Consider the following 20901-nt stretch of genomic DNA (forward strand, 5'->3'; position numbering starts at 1 on the left):
TTTTGCCACAGGGCTAATGAGTTTTTCCCATAGGGCTGACATTTGATACTTCAAAAAGAGAGTCCATCTTGTTCTTTGACTGGAAGCTATTCCAGTAGTTAGCATGACAGTTTTATAACCCCCCTGGCTTTTTATCATTTCCCCAGGTGCCTGATCCGGAGGACATCTGATATCCTTTCTAAATATTTGCCTGTGAAGATTGAACAAGTGGTTTGTTGTAGGTACTGAACCCAATTGAAGGGGTGTGGAGTGGTTGAGTATGGGGCAACTCTTGAGGCATGGCTGGGCTGTCCAGTGTCCTCAGAGGGCAGAGTGTGGGCCATCCTTGCCTACTCACTCAGCTGCCTTTTTCAGGCTCACGCCCCTCCAGACAGAAGTATACAAGAGGTTTCTGAAACAAGCCAAACCAGCGGAAGAGTTGTGTGAGGGCAAGATGAGCGTTTCTTCCCTCTCTTCTATCACTTCCCTGAAGAAGCTGTGCAATCGTGAGTTGAGTCCATACCCTGAGAGCCTCCATGACACTGAGCAGATTGAAGACTCCTATAGATGACCCAGTGTCATTATAAAACCAATAGATAATTCCAGTCTTCCCCAAGGCAGGAGCCCTGTATTGTGTATGCTGAAAAAAGACTCTGCTTTGTAAAATTCCGCTTGCTCTCGGCCCCACCCACCTTGATGCTGGCGGGTGTATGTATGTGTGAGACAGTGGGCTTTCAGAGGAGCCAATGTATGCAGATAGCACAGTGAGCAGAGGGAAAAATAATACAGAAACTTTTCTCTCTGGTCTAGCTCCCCTTCTCGTGGGGCAAACATGAGTGAGTAAGTCCATCAAGATTGTCCATCGCACTAAGTGTAGCCTGGCATTTGAGATGGAGGAAACCAAGCAAGGTTAGCAATGGGGAAGGTTTCTAGCAAGCAGTGAAAATAAAGCCTTTCCCCCTTAGATCCAGCTCTGATATATGACAAGTGTGTGGAAGAGGAGAATGGCTTTGAGGGAGCCATGGACATCTTCCCACCTGGTTACAGCTCCAAGGCTCTGGAGCCCCAGCTATCAGGTGAGCCCTTTCCCACCAGGCTGGGCTACTCTTAAGAGGAGGGTAGGATGGTATGGGGTGGGGGGGTCTCTGCATTATCGCTACCGTTTAAAATCAGGATATCAAGACTAAGAATTCTGGGCGCTGGGTGGGTCCTTTGGGCTAATAGTTGCTGCTCTCTGCAGGTAAGATGCTGGTCCTTGACTACATTCTGGCGGTGACTCGGAGCCGAAGCAATGACAAAGTAGTGTTGGTATCCAATTACACTCAGACACTGGACCTCTTTGAGAAACTCTGCCGGGCCCGAAGGTAGGAAAGAGCCTCATCAGGCTGCCAAAGGGGAGCCTCCTCTACTATCCCCCTAGGAAGATTAGGTGTTCTGATCAGATGTGGACCAAGATGTGGGTACAGGAGGGACTTCTAAGAGATACCCGTTCCCTTATTGCTTGATGGCTCTAGCGCCACCTGTAAGCAGACTAGCCCCTGGTCCTTCAGGTATTCCCAAAAGACCTGGACCTTTTAGCTCCCTGCCCCTTCCTTTGCGGGGTGGAGGGGTTAGGACCTCAGACTGTGCGTGAAGAGCCCCAGGCATAGTTAGTTCAGTTCCTTCATAAGCTCCAGCCCCAAAGAACTCTTTCTTTCTTGGGTCTTGATCTTTTGATTCCTCTGTAGGTACCTGTATGTCCGCTTGGATGGCACAATGTCTATTAAGAAGCGCGCCAAGGTTGTAGAACGGTTCAACTGTCCATCGGTAAATGCACAACCCCTCTCCCACACCACTGCTGCTGTCACAGAATCAATGGCTGCCAGCGGCTGTCAGACCTCTGCTTCAGGGTCTCCCTGGTTGTAATGCTGGCAGGTGTGAACTCATGAGGGCATAGCGGGTTACCTATCAGGCTGCTAACCACAAGGGCAGCAAGGTAAACCCCCCAGGTGCTCTGAAGGAGAAGGCTGAGGCTTTCTGCCCCTGAAAAGATTTGTAGCCTTGGACACGGGGCAGTTCTACTCTAACCCAGAGGGCCACTATGAGTTGGATTCAACTTGATGGCAGTGAATTTGGAGTGTTTTGTTGTATGGTTGAGTTAGGCTGGTTGATAATGGCTGGGATGGGAAATGGGCTAGTAAGCAGACAAACTGGTAGTTCTCACAATTGGTTTGAACATAGGAGTATCAAAGGCATGAGGGAGAAGAGTTGGACTGAGCAAGATCTCTGGCTGCAAGACTTTTTTCCATTTTCCCAGAGCCCTGACTTTGTCTTCATGCTGAGCAGCAAAGCTGGGGGCTGCGGCCTCAATCTCATTGGGGCAAACCGGTTGGTCATGTTTGATCCTGATTGGAACCCAGCCAATGATGAACAAGCTATGGCGCGGGTCTGGCGTGACGGTCAAAAGAAGATGTGCTTCATCTACCGCCTGCTATCTGTAAGGATGGTGACAGTGGTCAGAGTATTGGTGGGCCATTGAACAAGACCTTCAGGACCATCTTGGGTGGTTTTTCAGTGTCTCTTAGGAGTGGCCAAGCTATGTATGGGCTTAGCCTGGAGCCCAGAATTCTTTTCCACCTTAGTTTGCCTTCTGAATATCTGCTCAGTGGTCAACTCCTCTATGGCCTTATCCTTTCCACAGGGCACTTTCCTTTATTCCTTTCACTGTACCCTAGGGGGCTAACAAGTGATACTGCACTATCCAAGTTCTCAGTTATACTTCCAGGCCTTCCAGTGGACATCATGCTAGTGACCTTGTCTACCTTGTTGCAATCACCTCTTCCATTTTCCTAATTTATCATTGACGTTGGGCACCAGCTTACCATATTTTCCTGCCCCCAATCCTGCTGTCATCACAGCTGATTTCAAGGACCCCACATTTACTGAGTACTCTAGCCATCCCATGTCAACCCTCATCTCCAAAGGCTTCCTTACCACTTCCCCTACCTCATTACTGTCATGGAAGTACTCCCCTGAAATTTGAAACTTTAATTACTATCATTCTGCTTTTATCTCCTATCCTTACAGCTTTCTCTTGACTTTACACCCACTACATCTTTAACTGAATGCTTCTGAAAACTGCTACCACCCCGTCTTCCAATCCAACTCCTTCCATTTGGCTTTGATTTCCTTTTCTACCCAGCCTAATCCTCGTGACATTCTTTCCTTAATACTCGAGTCATTCCTGCCATTCTCAGCTTTTTCTCAGTACAACCACAAATTCAGATTTTCCATTTGGGGCTGGGGCCTATTTCATTTCTTTCAGCAGCCACTTCTGGTCTTCACTACTTCCCTGATACTCAACTTTGCCTTTATTCTTTCTCTAAATCTTGTCTTGTACTTCAGAGAAAACGTAAGCCATTAGGCATGAATTCACTCTCTTCATTTCCCTTCCCATCTCAAAATATTTTCTTCTCTGTTCAAATCTTTTATCTCCAGCTCTGCTCTAGCTCGACCATATCCGATCTTTTCATTTCTTTGCTTTTATTTCCCTAAAGTTTATAATTGAGTTTAAATAGTTCCCACTTGAAAAAGAAAGCAATTTTAAAATTCTAGTCTACTATAGTGATGGCCTTGGGTTGCTTTCCACTCACTGGTTGGTTTTTCCAGGGCTTGCAGATAAGCTTCGTGACTTCCCCATCTTCCACTCACCCATTAGAGCTCATCGGTATGGTTTCTGTCCCCTTAGGCTACTGAAACAGTTTGTGAGTCAGAGCTGGCTTCTTAATTGCCAAGAAACTGTTGGTTTCCTTTGTGTATCTGACACTGTTGACTCTCCTGTCTTCTTAAAGTTCTCATCTCTAGGAACTACCTACTCTTTATGTTGATGAGTCTCCTACATTTTTTAGCACAGATTGCTTACCTGAGCTCCAGCCCTATTCTTCCACTGAGTTATCTTATGAGCACTGTAGCTGCAGCACAACTACAATTCACTCCCAATTCCATCATTTAATGGCTCTATTATCCTTCCAATCAACCTGGATTATCCTTTTCCTGGACTACTTTCTGCCTCCTAGCAGCTTCTGGCCCATTTTGATTTTTACCTTACTGAAATCTCTTTAACCTTCCTCTTTCCGCTCTTCCCTGCCTAAAGCCAGTCATCTTTCACTTGGGACACTGTAGCTGCTTCCCAATTCCTTACTTTTGGTCTTATCCTTTCTAACCAATTGTTAATATTACTACTTCTAGAATACGTTCCAAAAATGTTGGTTTTGCCTTTTAGAACTTGCACAAGTTCAAGCATCCAAAGTTCTCCATAGCATCACCCTAATGAACTTGCCCAGTGCCAGCTGTCAGTATATTCCCAACCACAGACCTCCCAAGAGGCCAATTTCTTTGTTCCTAGACTGGAATGCCTTTCCTTGCAAACCACCTATTAATTTCTCAAAATTCAGCACAAAGATAATCTTGATCTTCAAACCTTTCAACATCACACCACCAGCCCCTCTTGTGGGCCCCTAGGTATCCTATATAGATTCCCATCATTGTAACTTCTTTGTGTGCCTGTGTCCCGCTAGGCTTAGGAGCTCAAGGACCAGGATTGTATTTGAGTCTTCTTTGTGTGTTGGTGTTGGCATTGGGCTGGATAAGAAAAAACACCCAAGTGATGTTTTTTGAATGAATGAGAGACTTGGGCATATTGTGGAGGTCTGGTAGAGAGCTACTACAGACAAACCCCAAGAGGTACTTTAGCTAGACCCCGACACCCTCCATTCATACAGAAAGTAGCCTGGGTGAACAGACATGCACAGGCTATGTTCCTAGAAGAGAAAATAAGACTGGGTTCAATTGAGCAAAGCTAATGCTACAGAACTCGCTTTTCCTCCATCCGTCCGTCCTCTGGTAATGTAGTTTCAACCCCTGGGCTTCCCTGTATCCTTAATAAGGATAACTTAATCCTCTCCTCCCACCCCCAACCTCCATAGGCAGGAACCATTGAGGAGAAGATCTTCCAGCGTCAGAGCCATAAGAAAGCATTGAGTAGCTGTGTGGTAGATGAGGAGGAAGATGTGGAGCGGCACTTCTCCCTGGGCGAGCTGAAGGAGCTGTTTACTCTGGATGAGGCTAGCCTCAGTGACACACATGAGAGGTGGGTGCTGCCATTTACCTCTGAGCTCCCTGTCTAGCTTAGAGATGTAATCTGCAGTGGTCTGATATCTCTGTCCTCTACCCCCAGGTTACGCTGTCGCCGCTGTGTCAACAATCGCCAAGTGCGGCCACCTCCGGACGGTTCTGACTGCACATCAGACCTGGCTCAGTGGAACCATAGCACTGATAAGCGGGGACTCCAAGATGAGGTACTCCAGGCTGCTTGGGATGCTGCCTCCGCTGCCATCACCTTCGTCTTCCACCAGCGTTCCCATGAGGAGCAGCGGGGGCTCCACTGACAACCAGCTGCTTTTGGGTGTAGCTGGAGGAGGAGGAGACGGAAAGGGGCTCCCTGCCCCATAGGGTCCTACTGCATTTTGTTCTCTGGGAGAAAAGCATCAAGAAGGGCTGCATGATGTTTGCCCAAAATTTATTTTTTTTTGTAAGAAAAACCTTTTTTTTTTTGGTTAAAAAAAAAGAAAGGAATAAAGGTATGAAAGGGACTGAGGCCTGGGAGCATCATGATGAGCCTGGTAAAGAAGAGGTCTGGTAATGGGCACTCCTATACTTCTCTATAGCCTGGGCACCTTCCTGAAGAGGGAAGCAGGAGCCCTGGGGCAGGGAGGGAAGGGCTGTTCTCAGCAACTATGATGATCACTAGACTCTCCAGGCCCAGGGTACTGAGAGTCCCAAAGGCTCTCAACTCAACATTGGAATGCCTCTGCTGGGCTGCATCAAGTCTTCCAGGACCTCAGTACTGGGGGAAATAGGCAAGAGGAAGAAAAGTGGCAGAAAGAGTTGGGGGTTCTGGGCAACCCATGCTTCAGCCCCTGCAAGCTGATGGTACTGAGCATGGGCCTGCAAGGTATGGGCCATCACATAGTGCTGACATAATCTGCAAAGGCCTGTGATGAGTCCCACGAATCGCTAACCACGTGGCAGGTGGCCCGGAGCCGCCGGATGGCTTCCCTGGCTGTGACTGCATCCTGGTCCAGCCAGTTCTGGAAGAGGCGCAGATGACCGAAGGCTCCACGGCCCCAGCGTTCCAGCCGCTTGGCAAACTCCAGAAGCCCATCTGGTTTGATGCAGTTGGAACTGGTAGGGGTGAGATGGATTTAGATATCTAGGAAGCAAGTAATCCCTGGTCTGTGACCCTGCAGCCCCAATCCCTTGGTCCCTCCCTGTGTACCTGATGTCCAGCTGACAAAGAGAGGAAGATGAATCCTCTGAGAAAACATCTGCCAGGGCCAGCAGGCCAGCATTCCCTGGGTAGGAGAGAAATACCTGTCACCTCCACCAGAACAGGGCACAAGATATCCGAGCCCAACTGACTGCTCCCAAAGTCCCAGCACAGAAGTACCTTGTGTTCCAACCCCAGTGCTCCCAGTGAGAGATCCATGTCCTCACCCAGTGCATTTCTAGGTCATAAGCCTGGCTCCTTCCCCCTCCCTAGGGCCCAGTTCCCACCCAGACGGTTCCCTGGCAGCCGAAGGCCCTTCAGTGTGGAGTTGCCCTTCATAGCAGCAACCATCTCAGGCAGAAACTGGGCTGGGCGCTTCTCAAACAGACGGCAGAAGGAGAAGGTGATTTCTGTCAAGAGAAAATGGTTGCATTGAGACTGGTGCTGTCCTTGTTTTAGTTGGCTCACACTGGGTGTGAGCATTTTATAGGTATCCAAGAAGGGAAAGGAATTTAAGACCCCAAGCAAGGGTAGAACGAAATAAAAGTTTAGTGTACCAAAGTTCTATGTAAAACTAATCCTCTATCCACTTCCTTTGGCCCTTCTTCATCCACTGGCCACCCTCTAAGTCTGTGCACATTTATCCCTCCTTACTATCACCATTTTTATCAGTTCCTGAAAGGTAAAGCTTCTGGGGGAAATATCAACAGCTTCCTATGTTCCATGGAGAACTGATGTGTTTCAGCCTTTTAGAAGGAAGTTCATGCAGCTTCTATATGTTTTATAGTTGAGGACACATGACCAAGAAGGGAATAGTTTTGTTTGTTCACAGAACCCAGGAAGGCCCAGCCCCTGAATGGGGGAACTCACCTTGGAGAGTCAGATTTTGTAGCAAAAAGAGCACCTCATTCTGACAGTCAGCCAGATTCATATCGTGGAAGCTCAGCCTCTTCAGGGCTACGTTGTACTCTGAATGGGAGGCAGAGGCCACAAGCCTTAACTTTCCCAGAGAATGTACCGTTCCCACCTACCCTGTTTTCCCCATTCTGGCTGGGTCCTACCTACCTTTGAGCGTCTGTAACACAAGTCCAAAATCCTGAGGAGACGCAAAGGTGGCGCTATCCAGGGACAACTGTTGCAGAGAACCTGAGGCCTTCAGTACAGAGCGGAGCAGTGGGGCTGGCTGGGCTCCTCTTGGGAATCCCATTTCCAGCTGTTCCAGGCAATTTTCTAGGTGAGAGAGAGAGAGGACATTCCAGCTGGCAATCTACCGCATCCCTAAAGGGAGTCTAAGCACTTGTCAGGCACTGTGCTAGGCTCTGAGAACTGAGCACTAAGTGCACAGTTTGTCCTTCCTTTCATGGAGCTCTTAGTCCAGGAAGACACAAGCAAACATACAATATTCCAAGTGGTGAGGTCGGAGACACAGGAACGAGGGAGCAGAGAGTAGAGGTACCTAATCCAATCAGCTTAGAACCCATCATTGCTCAGACCCCTTTTCTGGAGAAGGAGCTGCCACAGTCCCTCCCTGGTGGTAGTATGAAATAATCCCTGCCCAGCACAAGGCCTGCTCTAAAGGGGATACTACATCTAGACAATCTACTCATGCCGGATGAACAGTGACAGGTCTGACCTGGAGGCTCCTTTTCCCTACACAAATCCCTTGTGTAGAGAGACACGTAAACATGCATGCACAGTGCTTCACCTGGTATCTCTTCATCCCCAACTATGTGGCTAGGGGGCCCTGCATTCCCAGGCCCGGCTGGATTGTCCCGCTGGCTGGGGTGGTCCACACGAATGGAGAGGACCCGCAACAGGGGCAGGGCTCGCACAATTGCACGCGTCAGCTCCAAGATAGGCAGTGGTGAGAAGAGATCGCTGAGATGCAGAGCACGGAGACGGCACCCAGCCTGGCCTGACAGGGCCCGCAGGCTATCCAGTAGGCGGAAAACGTTAGAGCCCAGACCTTGGACAGGAGAGAGTGAGCATGTCAGTCATGTGGGAGAGTTGGCAGGGGGAACAATCAGACAAATCCAGACAAACTACTATTGACTGCTGGATTATCAGCTCTGCATCCATTTACTTAAAACCATTTGTATCAGTTACTCATCCACTACCTTGTCTTTTCCTCAGGTAACCAGCAAACTCTGGTGCCTGCTATACTGGGTCACGCCCTCAAGAAGCATCAACAGTGCAGTTACCAAATAGATGATAGGCTGTGGCTGGGCAGCATATGGTTACTGATGGAGCAGGGGTACCATCTGTATTCTGAGTAGTTTGCTATAGAAGCTGGGCCCTGAACAAAGGACATTTTGGTCATGGGGTACACCTGAAAACAGGCATGACAATGACCTAATGAGCAGGTTCATCGGGTGGGGATTGTGTCAGAAAATTATCATAGAAGGCCCAGGAAGGTGAGGGAAGTTACTTTAGCCCATAAACAATTCCCTTGGAACCTGTCCCTTACTTCATCTCCCTGGACTGAGCAGGCTCCTGTTGATTCATTGCACTATCAGGCTTCTTGCTAGACACTAGTGAGCAGCCTATACAGCTTGGAAAAACAGGATAGGAACTGGGGAAGTAGAAAGAATGGGCACTTAACCCCTAAGCTAGCTTCTTGGTGAAAGCATTCTAGCTGAGTCCTAAAGAACAACAAACTAAACACTGCATTAAGTCGATAACCACTCAACTCTAGGAATAGGGTTTTCAAGGTTGTCAATCTTTACACGATCAGTTAGCCTATCTTTCCCCTGTGGTGTGGCTGGTGGGGTTGTAGTTAGTAGTCCAGTCCCTGAAGAACACAAAGGCTAAAGGAAGTGTTTGTGGCATAAAACTTTTAAACAGTGTGAAAACATGAATGATTCTGGAAGGGTTTTTAAGTGAAGGAATGACTGACTTCTGTAATTTCCACAGAATGTTTGGGTTACAGTGTGGACAGTGGGTTGTATAGCAAGAATATGGAGTCTAAGGGTAACCTGAATTCAGGAAGTGGGAATAAAGTAATAAATGGGTTTGAGAGAAGACTATAACTCAAATATAAGAGAATGCTGAGTTTTCATATTTCTGGTATGAGCACTTCATTTGCCAAGAACAAAAGGCAGGAAGATGATGCATTCAACTTAATAATGGAATTGGGGTGCTTGTGGTCAACAAGCTTGATAGGTAGCTGGATGAGTGAATCTTGAGTTTAGGAGAAGGCTCTGAACTTATGTTACATAATGAAGTCTCAGCAAAGTTGGAAATTGGAGTGAAATTGGGGAATGCATAAAGTGGGAAAATTCTAAGCCCTAGGAAACTGAGCATTAAGCGACACAGGTATACCCCCGCCCCCCGCCAAAAAAAAAAAGTATCCAAAGGGGGCGGGGGAAATGTCCAAAGTCAGTAGAAATGAGACTTTATAGACAATGCTTAAGAATAGCAAATGCTAAGTTAATGTAGGATGGAGACTGAAAAGTTTGTTGGACTTAGCAACAAGGGGATGACTTAGGTCCTCAATGCAGTCTAAGGGTGAAGGGGGAGGTGAGGCTAGAGTGGTTTTGAATAGTGGAAAGACAGAAACTAATAGAGAATGTGGGATTCCCTGCATTAGAGGATTAAAAGTGAGTACTTAAAACATGTCTGATACATACTGGTGTAGTAGACTCTGCTATCAAGTCCATTCCAATTCTTAAATAGGGTTTTCAAGATTATACATCTTTGCAGGAGCAGTCTCATCTTCATTCTGAAGAGTGACTAGTGGGCTTGAACTGCTAACCTTGCAGTTAAGACTCCATTGATTAACCTACTATGCCACCAGGGCTCCTTTATTTGCATGTATAAGTTAGAACTAAATATGAGAACTGAGCTTTAAGATGGGAGGGAAGGGGTCCAGAGCACTAAGATGGCGATATGGATCTTCTACTGTGGAAGGAAGAAAGTGAGTACAGATTTAGTAGGCTATAATAGATTTTTAACAGTAAGTTATTTCTATATAACTTTCCCCTATGAAATAGATGACATCGGTTAAGAAAGTGTTTGGAAGTGGTAGAGCATGAGTGAACGCTGATGTTACAAGCACAGTGATGGTTCTTATGAGGCTGATGATCATGATTATTTAGTAATCTGCATAGTTGTGTGGCATCCCACCCGTCATTCCCAGATACCTAGGCAGATTGTTGGATTTAGCCAGAGTTGCGATTTTCCTAGCCGAGCATAATCCGATGGGAGAGAACTAAGGACTTCCTTGCATATTGTGGTCTTAAAAAAATCTTGTCCCACTCCTTGTCTCTATAAGGTTTTGATAGGGCTTATGGGCCCCTATCCAGATCTGACTGAACCTGCAGATACTTTAACCTTCCTTTAGATTGCCAGTCGTACTCTAGCTGATTCATCTGTCTCAGGAACCTGCTTCCAAGCATAAATCAAGCCTCCTGTCCCATGAGACAGGGACATACCTCCAGCTTCCCAATTCTTCTACATAAATTTGGACATAGAGCTGGTGCTGATGGGAAACCCAACCTAACGCTTGCCCCTTCTGAGCACTCACCATTATAGGAGAGAGTGAGGCTCTCCAGAGACACCCAGGAGCTCAACAGGTGACAGAGTGTCAGTGCCGCCTCAGTGGAGAGTGGAACCGTGAATAACTCCAAGGTGGAGATGCTCCGGAATCGTTGGGAGGCCTCAAGTGCTGGAAGCCCCAGGCAACTGGGGTCTGACCCATCAAAAGCTCCACAAGCCACTTCCCCAATCTCCATCTCTTCACCATCTGCCTTTTCACCAGCCACGATGAAAACAAAGTCATACAGGTCTTCGGGTTCTGCACCAGACCCCTGACGGGTGCGAGCACCCTTCTTCCCTACAGCTCGCTTGAAACGCTTTAGGGACTTAGGCTGTGGGGCTGAGCTAGCTGGAGCCCGTTTGGATGAGGATGTGGAAGAAGAGGCGGCAGGTAGAGCAGAGGGTGGTCGCCTAGTGCTAGGAGCCTCCTGGGAGGTGGCTGGAGGATGCGCCTCCCTCTTAGGGTCTATTCCACCTGCTAGCAGGCTCTCCTGGGTACTCCGGCGTGTTACCCGAGTGCTAGGTGCAGCTCTCGGCATCTGCTTGGCCTCACTCTTTCGCCGTGTGGCCATCAGGGCTGCAGCACATCGCTCAGCAGCATCCCGGCGAGGCCGGCGTGAGCCTAGTAAGAGAGACCCTTCATCTCGGGAGGGGGCCCGGCCTCTCGAGGCCTCTCCACAGAGACGGCAGGGTAGGCCACCGTGGCCTGGCTGCCAGAAGCCAGCACTCATAGTGAGGATAAGAATGAAAAGGGCCGACTCAGGCACAGGCCAGGAGTACAGTGACACCTGGCTGACGGCCCCGTGGTGAATGAGCTGGTGCAACAGCTGTCGAAGTGATTGCTGAGCAGCCCCATCAGAAAACAGTAGATGGCGGAACTTGAGGGTGTGCAGGGAACTGGCCAGGGTCTCCAGAACTCTGCGGTTGGGCTCAGCCACCAGCTCAGTTGCACCTTGCAACATGTTACAGATGGTGAGCTGCCGAACATGGCGTGAGCTGTGCAGAAGAGGTGAGAAGCGTTGGTCACAAAGACGCCTGTCAGAAGACACATCAATGGTCCCACGGAGAACATGGGAAAAAAAGGCTTCCATAAACTTGGCTCGCCAACAGGTCACACTCTGAAAGCAGAGAATATGGTATAGTTGTGATACTAAAAATACTCCCTAGGGCTTGAAAACAGTTCATTCTGATCATTCTGAGTCAACGTCTGCTAAGAAGTGCATTTCCGTCTCATGCTCGCTGAATCACATTTTACAAGACCTTATATACATATAAAAAGCACATAGGTACAAAAAATGCCCAGAGATCTTATAAAAACACAGATTGTCTCAGTATATTGAGTTACTGCTACTCACTGCCATGAGTCGAATGTGACTCAGCAACCTTACAGAACAGGGTAGAACTGCTCCTGTGGGTTTCTTAGATTCTTTTTTTTTTAGATTCTTAAAGGAGTAGAAAGCCTCATCTTTATTAGAGCAGCTGGTGGTTTCACACTAACTTTGCAGTTAGCAGCCCAACTTGTAACCACTATGCCACCTGAGTTCCATATATCGAGTAGAAAGCAAATTCTCAGGGGACTAAACTGGAAAGAACTGGTCAGAAGTCCTAATTTGAAGTCAGGAAATGTGGTTCCAGAACTCACATTCTTTTGCTATGTGATATTCAACTGAGTGAATACAAATTCAAGCCTATCAGGTAAAACACCCCCAACACCATTTCCACTTTTCTTGGCAGGTCAACCTACTTCCTCCAAAGGGAAAAGGATGAGGTGGTCTGATCCTGTAAAGATGTACAGCCTTGGAAACCCGACTGGTCCCTGTAACGTTGCTATGAGGCTGTGGGTTTGGGTGTTCACAGAAGCAGACTACCACATCTTTTCCCCAGGGAGCAGCTGGTGGGTTCAGATTGCTGGGCTTTCAGTTAGCAGCCCAGTGCTTAGCCACTGTTTAACCAGCCTTCTTTTGCTATAGTGCCTCTCAAGGGAAGCAGTCATTCAACTCTAGATTCTTCCATGTGTTTGCTTGAAGAATCTGTTCCAACTTACCACCAGCCTATTCATACCTGTATTACTTGGCACCTTTATCACAGCCCTCACACTTGGTCATTTCCTTAACTTCCTGACTGCTCCTTAGCCCCATTTTCCTTCCCCAATGACTGCACAAGGTCATTAGATTCATCTTTGTAAAACACCACTTTGATCACATTCTGACTAAAAATTCACACCATCTTCCCACTCTAACCAAACTTAACTGCTAATTCGGACAATATTGTAGTAAGGACAGTAGATTTGCCCTATCCAATTTCCAAGGATGCAAATCCTACCAGTGTCTAAAACCATATAAAATGACATGTGGGTTCAAACTACTGACCTTTCAGTTAGCAGCCAAGTGCATTAAGCCCTCGAAACTAGGGCTCATTGTTTTCCCGGGTGGTGCTGTCGAGTAAGAAACTGGACTGCTAATCGCAAGATTGGTAGTTCAAACCCACTACTTGCTCCAGAGGAGAGAGATGAGGCTATCTGCTCCCATAAAGGTTTACAGCCTTGAAAACTCTATAAAGGGTCACTATGAATTGAAATCCATTCGATAAGAATAGGTTTGGTTTTTGTACCGTGCAGGAAAAGCCGCCCAAAATATGGACTGTGTATGAAAAAAGCTTTATCACTGTCCCCTCTTGCTCATGTGAGTACTCTGCTCAGGAAACAGGTAGATCTCACAGACCCAAACCTGCCTTCCATATCCCTTCTTCTGTCTGCTAGGGATGCTCTTCATGGTCACACCATGAGGAAGTTTAACACTTTATTCTTCAAGACTATTAGTTCTGCGGTCTAAGTTGTTGGCAAACAGTCTCTGCCTGTGTTTGTACTATTATCCCACGCAGATGAGAGTTCTTGGAGGATGGGAATCAAACCTGTGTTTTCTTCCAGATGGCTATTTGTTTGGACAGATATGGGGGCAAAAGACTATTCTGATGTTTAGAAGACACTGTAGTACAAGTGATCATCAACCTTTAGTGGACTATCCGAACTTCTGGTGCAGTGACTCTTATGTTACAGCTGGAATGAGACCCAGGAATCCTTTTAATAACAAACCCCACACACAAAAATCCCTTCAAATGATTCTAATGTATACAGCAGAGGTGAAGAGAAACTGCTGTCTACTGCCCCCAAAACAAAAACATAGCATGTTCCAGAGTTTCTCAGTATCATCCCTGAGACCTTGACCTAGCCTAGGGTACAGTAGAAAATCCTCTGACTTCTGATTTAGGTCTCAGCTCTGCTCCTATACCAGGGCTCTGAACTGGTTCATTCAGGTTTGTCCCCTTGCTGATAACTGGCATTCCATCAGAAGTACTGCCCTCTACGTTGGACCTCTCAGAATCTCTTCCCTCAGCTGTAAACTGTGAACATCACTCGTTTCACAGAATTGTTATAAAAATGGAGACAGTGCAAAATGTGAAAGCGCTTAAATTTTTAAAAGTAAAAGTTACTTATTACTGCTGCCAATGATAATATACCCAGAACAATGTGAATTGGCTGGACAGAGGGAGAGGTAATATAGCCTGAAACGAGGTAGCTGGGGCTGAAATTCTGAAACTAAAAGTAAGACATTCGTTATCTTAAATTCCTACATATATTTTCCCTAGATTAAAATAACCCTCAACTGATTTCTGAGGTTTTTGGCAACAGGCAGTGATGGCTGGGCCCTTACTGGCATTGTGTGCAACTACTCCTTTGCCTAAGCTGCTCCCAAGACCCTGGCCTACTGCAGTAATAACTGAGAATGACTTCTTTGTGGAAGCTTAAGACATGGCAGTGATATAAGGGCCTCCCATGACCAGTAGTAAAGAGACATTGGGAACAAAAGGGAAAAAAATTTTTTAAATAAAATTGCTAAGCCAGGCCCCACACATCCTGTCCTGAGGACACACAATTGGACATTTTTAGGGTCAGGTGAAGACAACCAAATCCTATTAAATTTCATAATTGATTTGGTCATGGCTCCAGCCATGTCAAGACCTCTGTGAATCTTCGTTCTGTCATCCACTGTTACCACTACACTTTCCTGTTTGTTACCTGCAAACACGGCAAGCAAGCAAGTCAGAGAAAAATGCCAGTGGGTCAAACGCTTTTGACAAGCCACCAGAGCCTTCCTCCTACATCCATTCCATCCCTGCCCCTTTACTTCAACAGTGCCCACCTCATGTTTGTGTGCTATTCTTGCTTTCATGCTTCAAAGTCAGGCCAGAGTTCTATCTAAACTTACCTCCAAACTGGAAGGCCTCGTCTTCATCAGCTCATCCCAGAGCCGGCGCCATATAGCCTGAGTGGAGAGGCCTGTAGAGAGAGATCACATTTACTTGGCTGCTCCTTAGGAACGGTGTGTTAAGTACACTAGCTTTTCTTCTCTGGGTTCACAGGAACAATAAGGCAGAATGGCTCTAAAGTTAGATCCTCTGGGTTTCAAGGTCAGCAACTCCTCTTTCTAGCTGTGTGACTTAGACAAATTACTTAACGTCTTCTACCTTGGTTTACTAATCTGTAAAATGTAGTTAAAAATAGCTAATTCATATAGTTGTTAGAGGGATTACATTAGTAAATTAATCCTTCCAGGTAAAGTGCGTGACAAAGAAGAATTACATACATGTTAGTGTCCAATAGGTATATTCAATGAGAAGTTAGGGAAGCAGCTTAGTGAAAAAAAACAACAACACTAAGAATCAGAAGATTTGGGTGGCTGTGCTATGAAATGTGATGTGCCTGTTTATTACTTTGATTAGTAGAATAGGGTTCTAATATTTGCTTGGTGCTTCACAAAATTATATAGATACAGGTACTTTTAAAAAACTTGATTTTGGCAGAACTATACACACTCAAAATATACCTTTCAATTTCTACATGTACGATTCAGTGACATCAATCATACTCTATTGTGCTTCAGTGTCACAGTAGCTAAAACAGTTCGCTGTTCACCCCAAGGTTGTTGATTCAGACCCATCAGCTGCTCCTTGCTGTATAAAAATTATAAGCTTGGTAACCCTATGGGAAAGTTCTACTCTGTCCTAAAGGGTGGCTATGAGTTGGAATTTGGGTTGACAGTAGATTTTGTATTGCACTCAGCTTTACTAACATTTTCATGGTCGTTTTCCAAATTATTCCTGCTCCATTATCTTAAATTCATTACCCCTAAGCAGGCCACCCAACCTTTGCAGCTGTCATGAATTAAACAGGTTAGAGCCTAATTACGTCTGTTCAAAGATACATACATAGTTCTAAGGCAAACATACTTTATAATAAAGATACACTATTTTCTGCTTCAAAGACAACTTCAGGGATAGTTGAGATTTAAAGTTTAAAGGCAATAGTTTTGGGGATTCATGTAGTCTCAGTAGTTCTAAAACATCTCGATTCCTTTGAGAATTTGAAAATCTATACAACAATTTCCCTTTTCATCCGGTTTCTTGACCAAAATGACCTGTAACAGCAGCAGGACACCATCCAAATCTGGTCTCATGGAAAAGGCAATTAGTTGTTCAGAGGCAACCAATACATATTCACTTTTCATCTATAATTCCTGACTCCTTCCTCTGCTGCTCCCAGTGACTAGAAACCAACTGCTATACCTGAGATGACTGCTTGCTAGCTTCTAAGGTCCCAGCTAATACCCAACAGATTAGGAGGTAGAATAGAAGTACTGAGAAACAATATTAGGCCAATTGACAGGCATGTCCCTTGAAACTATGACCTTGCCTACAAAGCAAGAAAATAAAAGAATACTTTTAGAAAAGAATGGCATTCTAAACAACTGTCAAGTGTAACATTTACCTAAAATGTCATGGTGCCTTATTCACAATCATAGAGAAATAGTAAAGTCACTTACCTTTCTTGAGGGCAGTTTCCTCAATCCTCTCCAAGTAATAGATGTTGAGCAGAGGTAAGATGCTTTGAAGTATTGGGCCTGGGAGGGCTACAAAAACCAAAACACATGTTTTATTTTCCACCCAATGTTCCAACACTCTTTTCCCATTAGAAACGAAAACATGAAGGCAAACATCTCATTTTGGCACATGAAGGCTGTAAAAGCTAATCTAAGTGTATTCCAAACTCTGATCCACTTACTTGGTAGCTGAATTTCAGGGGCATACACTTTGAGTCTGGGATAATTCCACAAAGCAAACTGGTATACTCATTTAGAAGCTGGTCACTCAGGTCTGAGCAGAATGAACCATTCTACATAAAGGGTGTAAATATGTGGTACTCTGGGCTCTCAGTCTCTCCAGCTCCCAGCTCTGCCTCCAATACTTCAGTCACTCTAAATGACTTTTTCCTTTACATGTGCCTCTGGCTTTGCTTAGGGTGTTCTCTCAGCCAAGAATGTTCTTGCCATTTTTGGCATATCAAGTACTCATCTTTCAAGTCTCACGTGCCATTCTTGACTTCCCTTTCCACTCTTCCAGATTGACCTCTTCAGTCCTTTGAGCCCCAGGGTACCCTGAACTAGTACTTTTCTATGAAGAAGAGAGATAATTAGGTTCTCCCCTCTAAACTCAACACATCTAAAGGCGAAACCTGCTCTGCCAACTTCCCTGCCTGAGGCATAATAGCACAGTGGCTAGGGGCATGGTCTCCACCATAGTGAGTGGAGAATCCTTGGGCAAATTATTTAACCTCTTTAGGCCTCACTTCCTCAACTGCAAAATGGGAATAATAATCTCATGGGATCGTTGTGAATATTAAAGGAGCTCATACTTGTAGTCTGTTTTAGACATTAACCAAAATAAACCCATAAATGTTATCTATTATTATGCTTGTCCTGTCCCTAATATCTCTGCCCTGCCGGTAATAGATCTAAGATATTGGAGAATATCTAGGAAAAGTACTTCAAAACTGCCATTCTGCTTTTTATCTTTACTTGTAGAGTAGTTGAATCTTGATATCTAAGTGGTTAGTACAATTCTTTCTACATAGTAAGTACTCAGTTTACCTGAATGAAAATTTTAATATAGGCCACATCAACTTTCACCTGAATTAAACCAACAGTCTAACTGGTCGCCTTGTCCTCATTCTTTATTCTGTACTTGCTGATGTCATCCCCTTTCCAAAACCCTTCAAAGGCTTTCTACCTGCAAGGTAAGATCCAACTCCATAGCCTGGCACTCAAAGCCCTTAATAACAGAGATTATCTGACTTTCTGGTCCTGTCGCTGTGTTCTTTCCCATATAGCTAAGTCTCCTTATCGTACCCTTCCTGCAGCCTCTCCCCACTCTTTTGCCCCTCTCATCCAACACGAAATAATGCCAGCCCACAATTCCCTAGATATCAGGCCTTGCTCCAAAATAGCACTCACTGCTTAGCAGGCCCCTTTGTTTGATTCAGATTTTTTGGTGTAAAACTTTGTCTGAACTAGGCTTACAAAAGTTCTCTCAGTGTGAAGGCTCGCTTAGTAATAATGATAGTGTTGTACTATGAGTTAGAATGGGCTTGATGGCAACAGGTTGTGTTTTTTTTTTTTTGAGGGGGGGAGCTGTAGTAGTGGGAGAAGAAAGGGAGATTCAGTAAATTATCAATTAATTGTTTCATCCCCTTTCCCGGGGGGGAGGAGAGACAACAAAGAAATGTTTTCCAGAACCTGGTCCCTTTACCACCTTCGCGTTCTATGTGAGGCTCTCTCTATTTCGCCTTCCCTCTATACTACAGGAATTCTCATCCCTTATTAGCCACAAACTCCTCTCTTCTCTAGTCTTAAGTCAGACTCTTCATGCTTCCTTCTAGTTTACATCTTTAATACTCCCCCCCCTTTCCAACTTGGGCCTCAAAAGAACCAGTTCACTCCAAACGCCCTAGCCAGATTGGGCATCCTGGAACTCTGGGTTAACAAGTTTTCTTCCATATTCTAGAGATTTTCTGAGCCCCCCTGCCTAGCTTCACTGGAAAATTTTTCCTATTCCCTGTGGGTCAACCTGATGCTTCCTCTCAGACGTTCACACAGGGCATCCACAATGCCCTCACCCCAGAGGCCTGTGACTTAGCAGTTCCCCAACTACAAGTAGGCCTTTGGGGGATCAGTGCCCCACCCAACCTTATCAAGGGCTTCCACGATCCCTGGATTTCTTAATAATTTCCAGAATCTTAGGGCCGATAGAGCCCTCAACCCTAAATTCCAGGCAGGGCCTCTTCTCCACATGTACTTCCTCATGGTTCCCCTACCCCACCCCCAGTATAGCTCAAGTCCTCACTCCCAACCTGACCGGGGCCTTCCTCCGGGAAAAGCCAACAGGGCCACTGAGGTCACCTCGGGGAATGCCCCCACTGACCACCACCAGGCCAAGGGCCGGCGTGTCCCCCTGCCACCCCTTCCAAGAGCCCAGCTCCGCCAGGCCTTCCATCGCCTCACCCAACTTCAACCTGGCCTCAGGACCCCACCCCCTCGCTGCACCGTCTGTCAGGCCCGAGGCCTCCCTTGTCCCCGTGCGCCTAGGCCCACCTCCCAGAACTCGCACTTTCCGCTCTCCCACTCCGCACCACCAGTTCTCACGTCGCAGCCTGCGTTTCTCCCCTCCTCGGTGGCCAGGCTAAGCCCCTCGGCTTGCGCCCCGGACTGGGGCCGACAGTTTGCAGCATTGGCCGGGCCTCCCCGCGCCCCACCTGGCCGGAGGCCGCCTTCCCTCCGCGAATCGGCCCGCCGGTCTCCCCGGCGCACTGGCTTTGCCGGCCCCAGCGCCGCTCACTTTGGGGGCTCTCCCCGCAGGCCGATCCCTGCCGCCCCGGCCGCACTCGGGCCTGCGGCCTCCTTCGCCTCGTCGTCGGACCGCGGCCTGCTGGCGGCGCCGCGCCCCCTCCCAGGCCGGCCCGTCACTCCCGATTCCCAGGCCGTGGGCCCCCGGGGCCCGGCCCGCCTGCCCATCATCCCGGCCTCCCTGTTCGCTGACCGCGCCCGGGGCTCCCGCACTGCCTCCCCGGCCCTTCCCCGCCGCTCGTTCCAATGCGAGTGGCCTCGGGCGCTCCCCGCCCGGCCTGCGCCGCGGCCGACCAGCAGGTTGGCACTAGAGGCCCGGGTCATCGGTTCGCTCCCTTCAGCGCGGGGCCGCCAGTCAGGCCCCGCCGCCCCGCCGCCGAGCCTCTCCGCCCGCTCCCCTGCCTCACTGCCGCGCTCGCCCAGCCGCCTGGCGCCCCCGAGTCTTAGCACGCTGGGGGCCGGGGGCGACCCGGGGCCGCGGCCGCCAGTCCGACTCGGTGGGCCCGGCCGGCCCGTTTGCCTGAGGCCCAGCCGCCCGACCTCGGCCCCCGGCCGCCGCCCCCGGCCTGTCAGTGCCGGGCGAGTTCGCCCGCCGACTCCCTAAGCCCCGCACAGCCCGCACGGCAGTTCTGAGCCCGGGGCCCCGGCCCGTCCTTCGCACCTCGGCTGCCCGGGCCCAGGCGACTTGGCTGCAGCCAGGGCCGCTGGGCTCCCCGGCCTCCGCCTCCGCGCCCCCCAGCCGGGCCGCGGCGCCGGTCCACCTGCTGGTTCCGTCTCTGTCATCAGCGCTCTCTCCGGCCCCGCCAGTCCCGGAATGCAAGCGCCGACCCAACAGCCAGGCTTCCATTGCCCGGGGCTGGGCCTTGCCCCGGGCCTCTCGGCCTCGCCCCCCGCGCCCCCCGGCCGCCCCCGCTCCTGAAGAGAGGCAGCCCCTCACCCCGCGACTTACCCCACACCCCACTTTCCAGAACCCCCATATGGGCGCTCACCGCCCGCCCGCACAGCTCGAACAGGGCGGGGGGAGCGTTGGGGCCCGAGGCCGAGCTCTTCGCTGGCGCCGCCTCCCGGGACGTGGCCTCCATGGTCGTTGCCGCCGCTACCTCACAGAACCAGCAACTCCGGGCGCGCCAGGCCTCGGGCGCCGCCATCTTGGGGAGGTGCGCGAGCCCGCGGGTGACACAGGCGCGTCGCCATCTTGAGAAGGTCCGCAGTTAGGGCAGTTCCATCAGCAAAGTAGGGGAGAATGGTGATTATGATAAGGGCCGTCGGAGAAATCCGCATGGTTTCCAAGCCTACCTAAGATCTACCAGTTTAAATAAAATCACAGGTCGATAGAGTTGAGTC

General features: G+C 48.2%; 2 protein-coding genes across 4 annotated transcripts in view; one reads left to right on the plus strand and one right to left on the minus strand.

The window, feature by feature from the left end:
* RAD54L (RAD54 like) overlaps positions 1 to 5847 on the plus strand; it is a 22627-nt gene extending 16780 nt beyond the window's left edge. The window contains exons 11-18 of one of the 2 annotated variants that reach the window (XM_075555695.1): positions 147 to 221; positions 355 to 485; positions 945 to 1055; positions 1220 to 1343; positions 1707 to 1785; positions 2276 to 2455; positions 4944 to 5107; positions 5195 to 5847. In XM_075555695.1, the coding sequence (XP_075411810.1) occupies positions 147 to 221; positions 355 to 485; positions 945 to 1055; positions 1220 to 1343; positions 1707 to 1785; positions 2276 to 2455; positions 4944 to 5107; positions 5195 to 5405 (1075 nt within the window). In that variant the 3' untranslated portion in view covers positions 5406 to 5847. The remainder of the gene's footprint in view (positions 1 to 146; positions 222 to 354; positions 486 to 944; positions 1056 to 1219; positions 1344 to 1706; positions 1786 to 2275; positions 2456 to 4943; positions 5108 to 5194) is intronic. The other variant, XM_075555699.1, reaches the window with a different exon arrangement.
* Positions 5520 to 20720, minus strand: LRRC41 (leucine rich repeat containing 41). Of its 2 annotated transcripts, none has more exons than XM_075555686.1 (10): positions 20507 to 20720; positions 16702 to 16788; positions 15088 to 15158; positions 10812 to 11940; positions 7992 to 8252; positions 7352 to 7516; positions 7157 to 7255; positions 6574 to 6696; positions 6296 to 6371; positions 5520 to 6201 (listed from the first exon to the last, which is right to left on the minus strand). In XM_075555686.1, exons 1-10 carry the CDS (start codon positions 20703 to 20705, stop codon positions 5982 to 5984), a joined length of 2430 nt encoding a protein of 809 aa, XP_075411801.1. In that variant the 5' UTR covers positions 20706 to 20720; the 3' UTR covers positions 5520 to 5981. The 2 variants fall into 2 exon arrangements, with proteins under 2 accessions (XP_075411801.1, XP_075411804.1); XM_075555689.1 differs by lacking the exon at positions 20507 to 20720 and adding an exon at positions 20219 to 20372.
* Between the last annotated feature and the right edge of the window lie 181 nt (positions 20721 to 20901).

The sequence above is a fragment of the Tenrec ecaudatus genome, chromosome 1 (assembly GCF_050624435.1).
Source record: "Tenrec ecaudatus isolate mTenEca1 chromosome 1, mTenEca1.hap1, whole genome shotgun sequence".
NCBI lineage: Eukaryota > Metazoa > Chordata > Mammalia > Afrosoricida > Tenrecidae > Tenrec > Tenrec ecaudatus.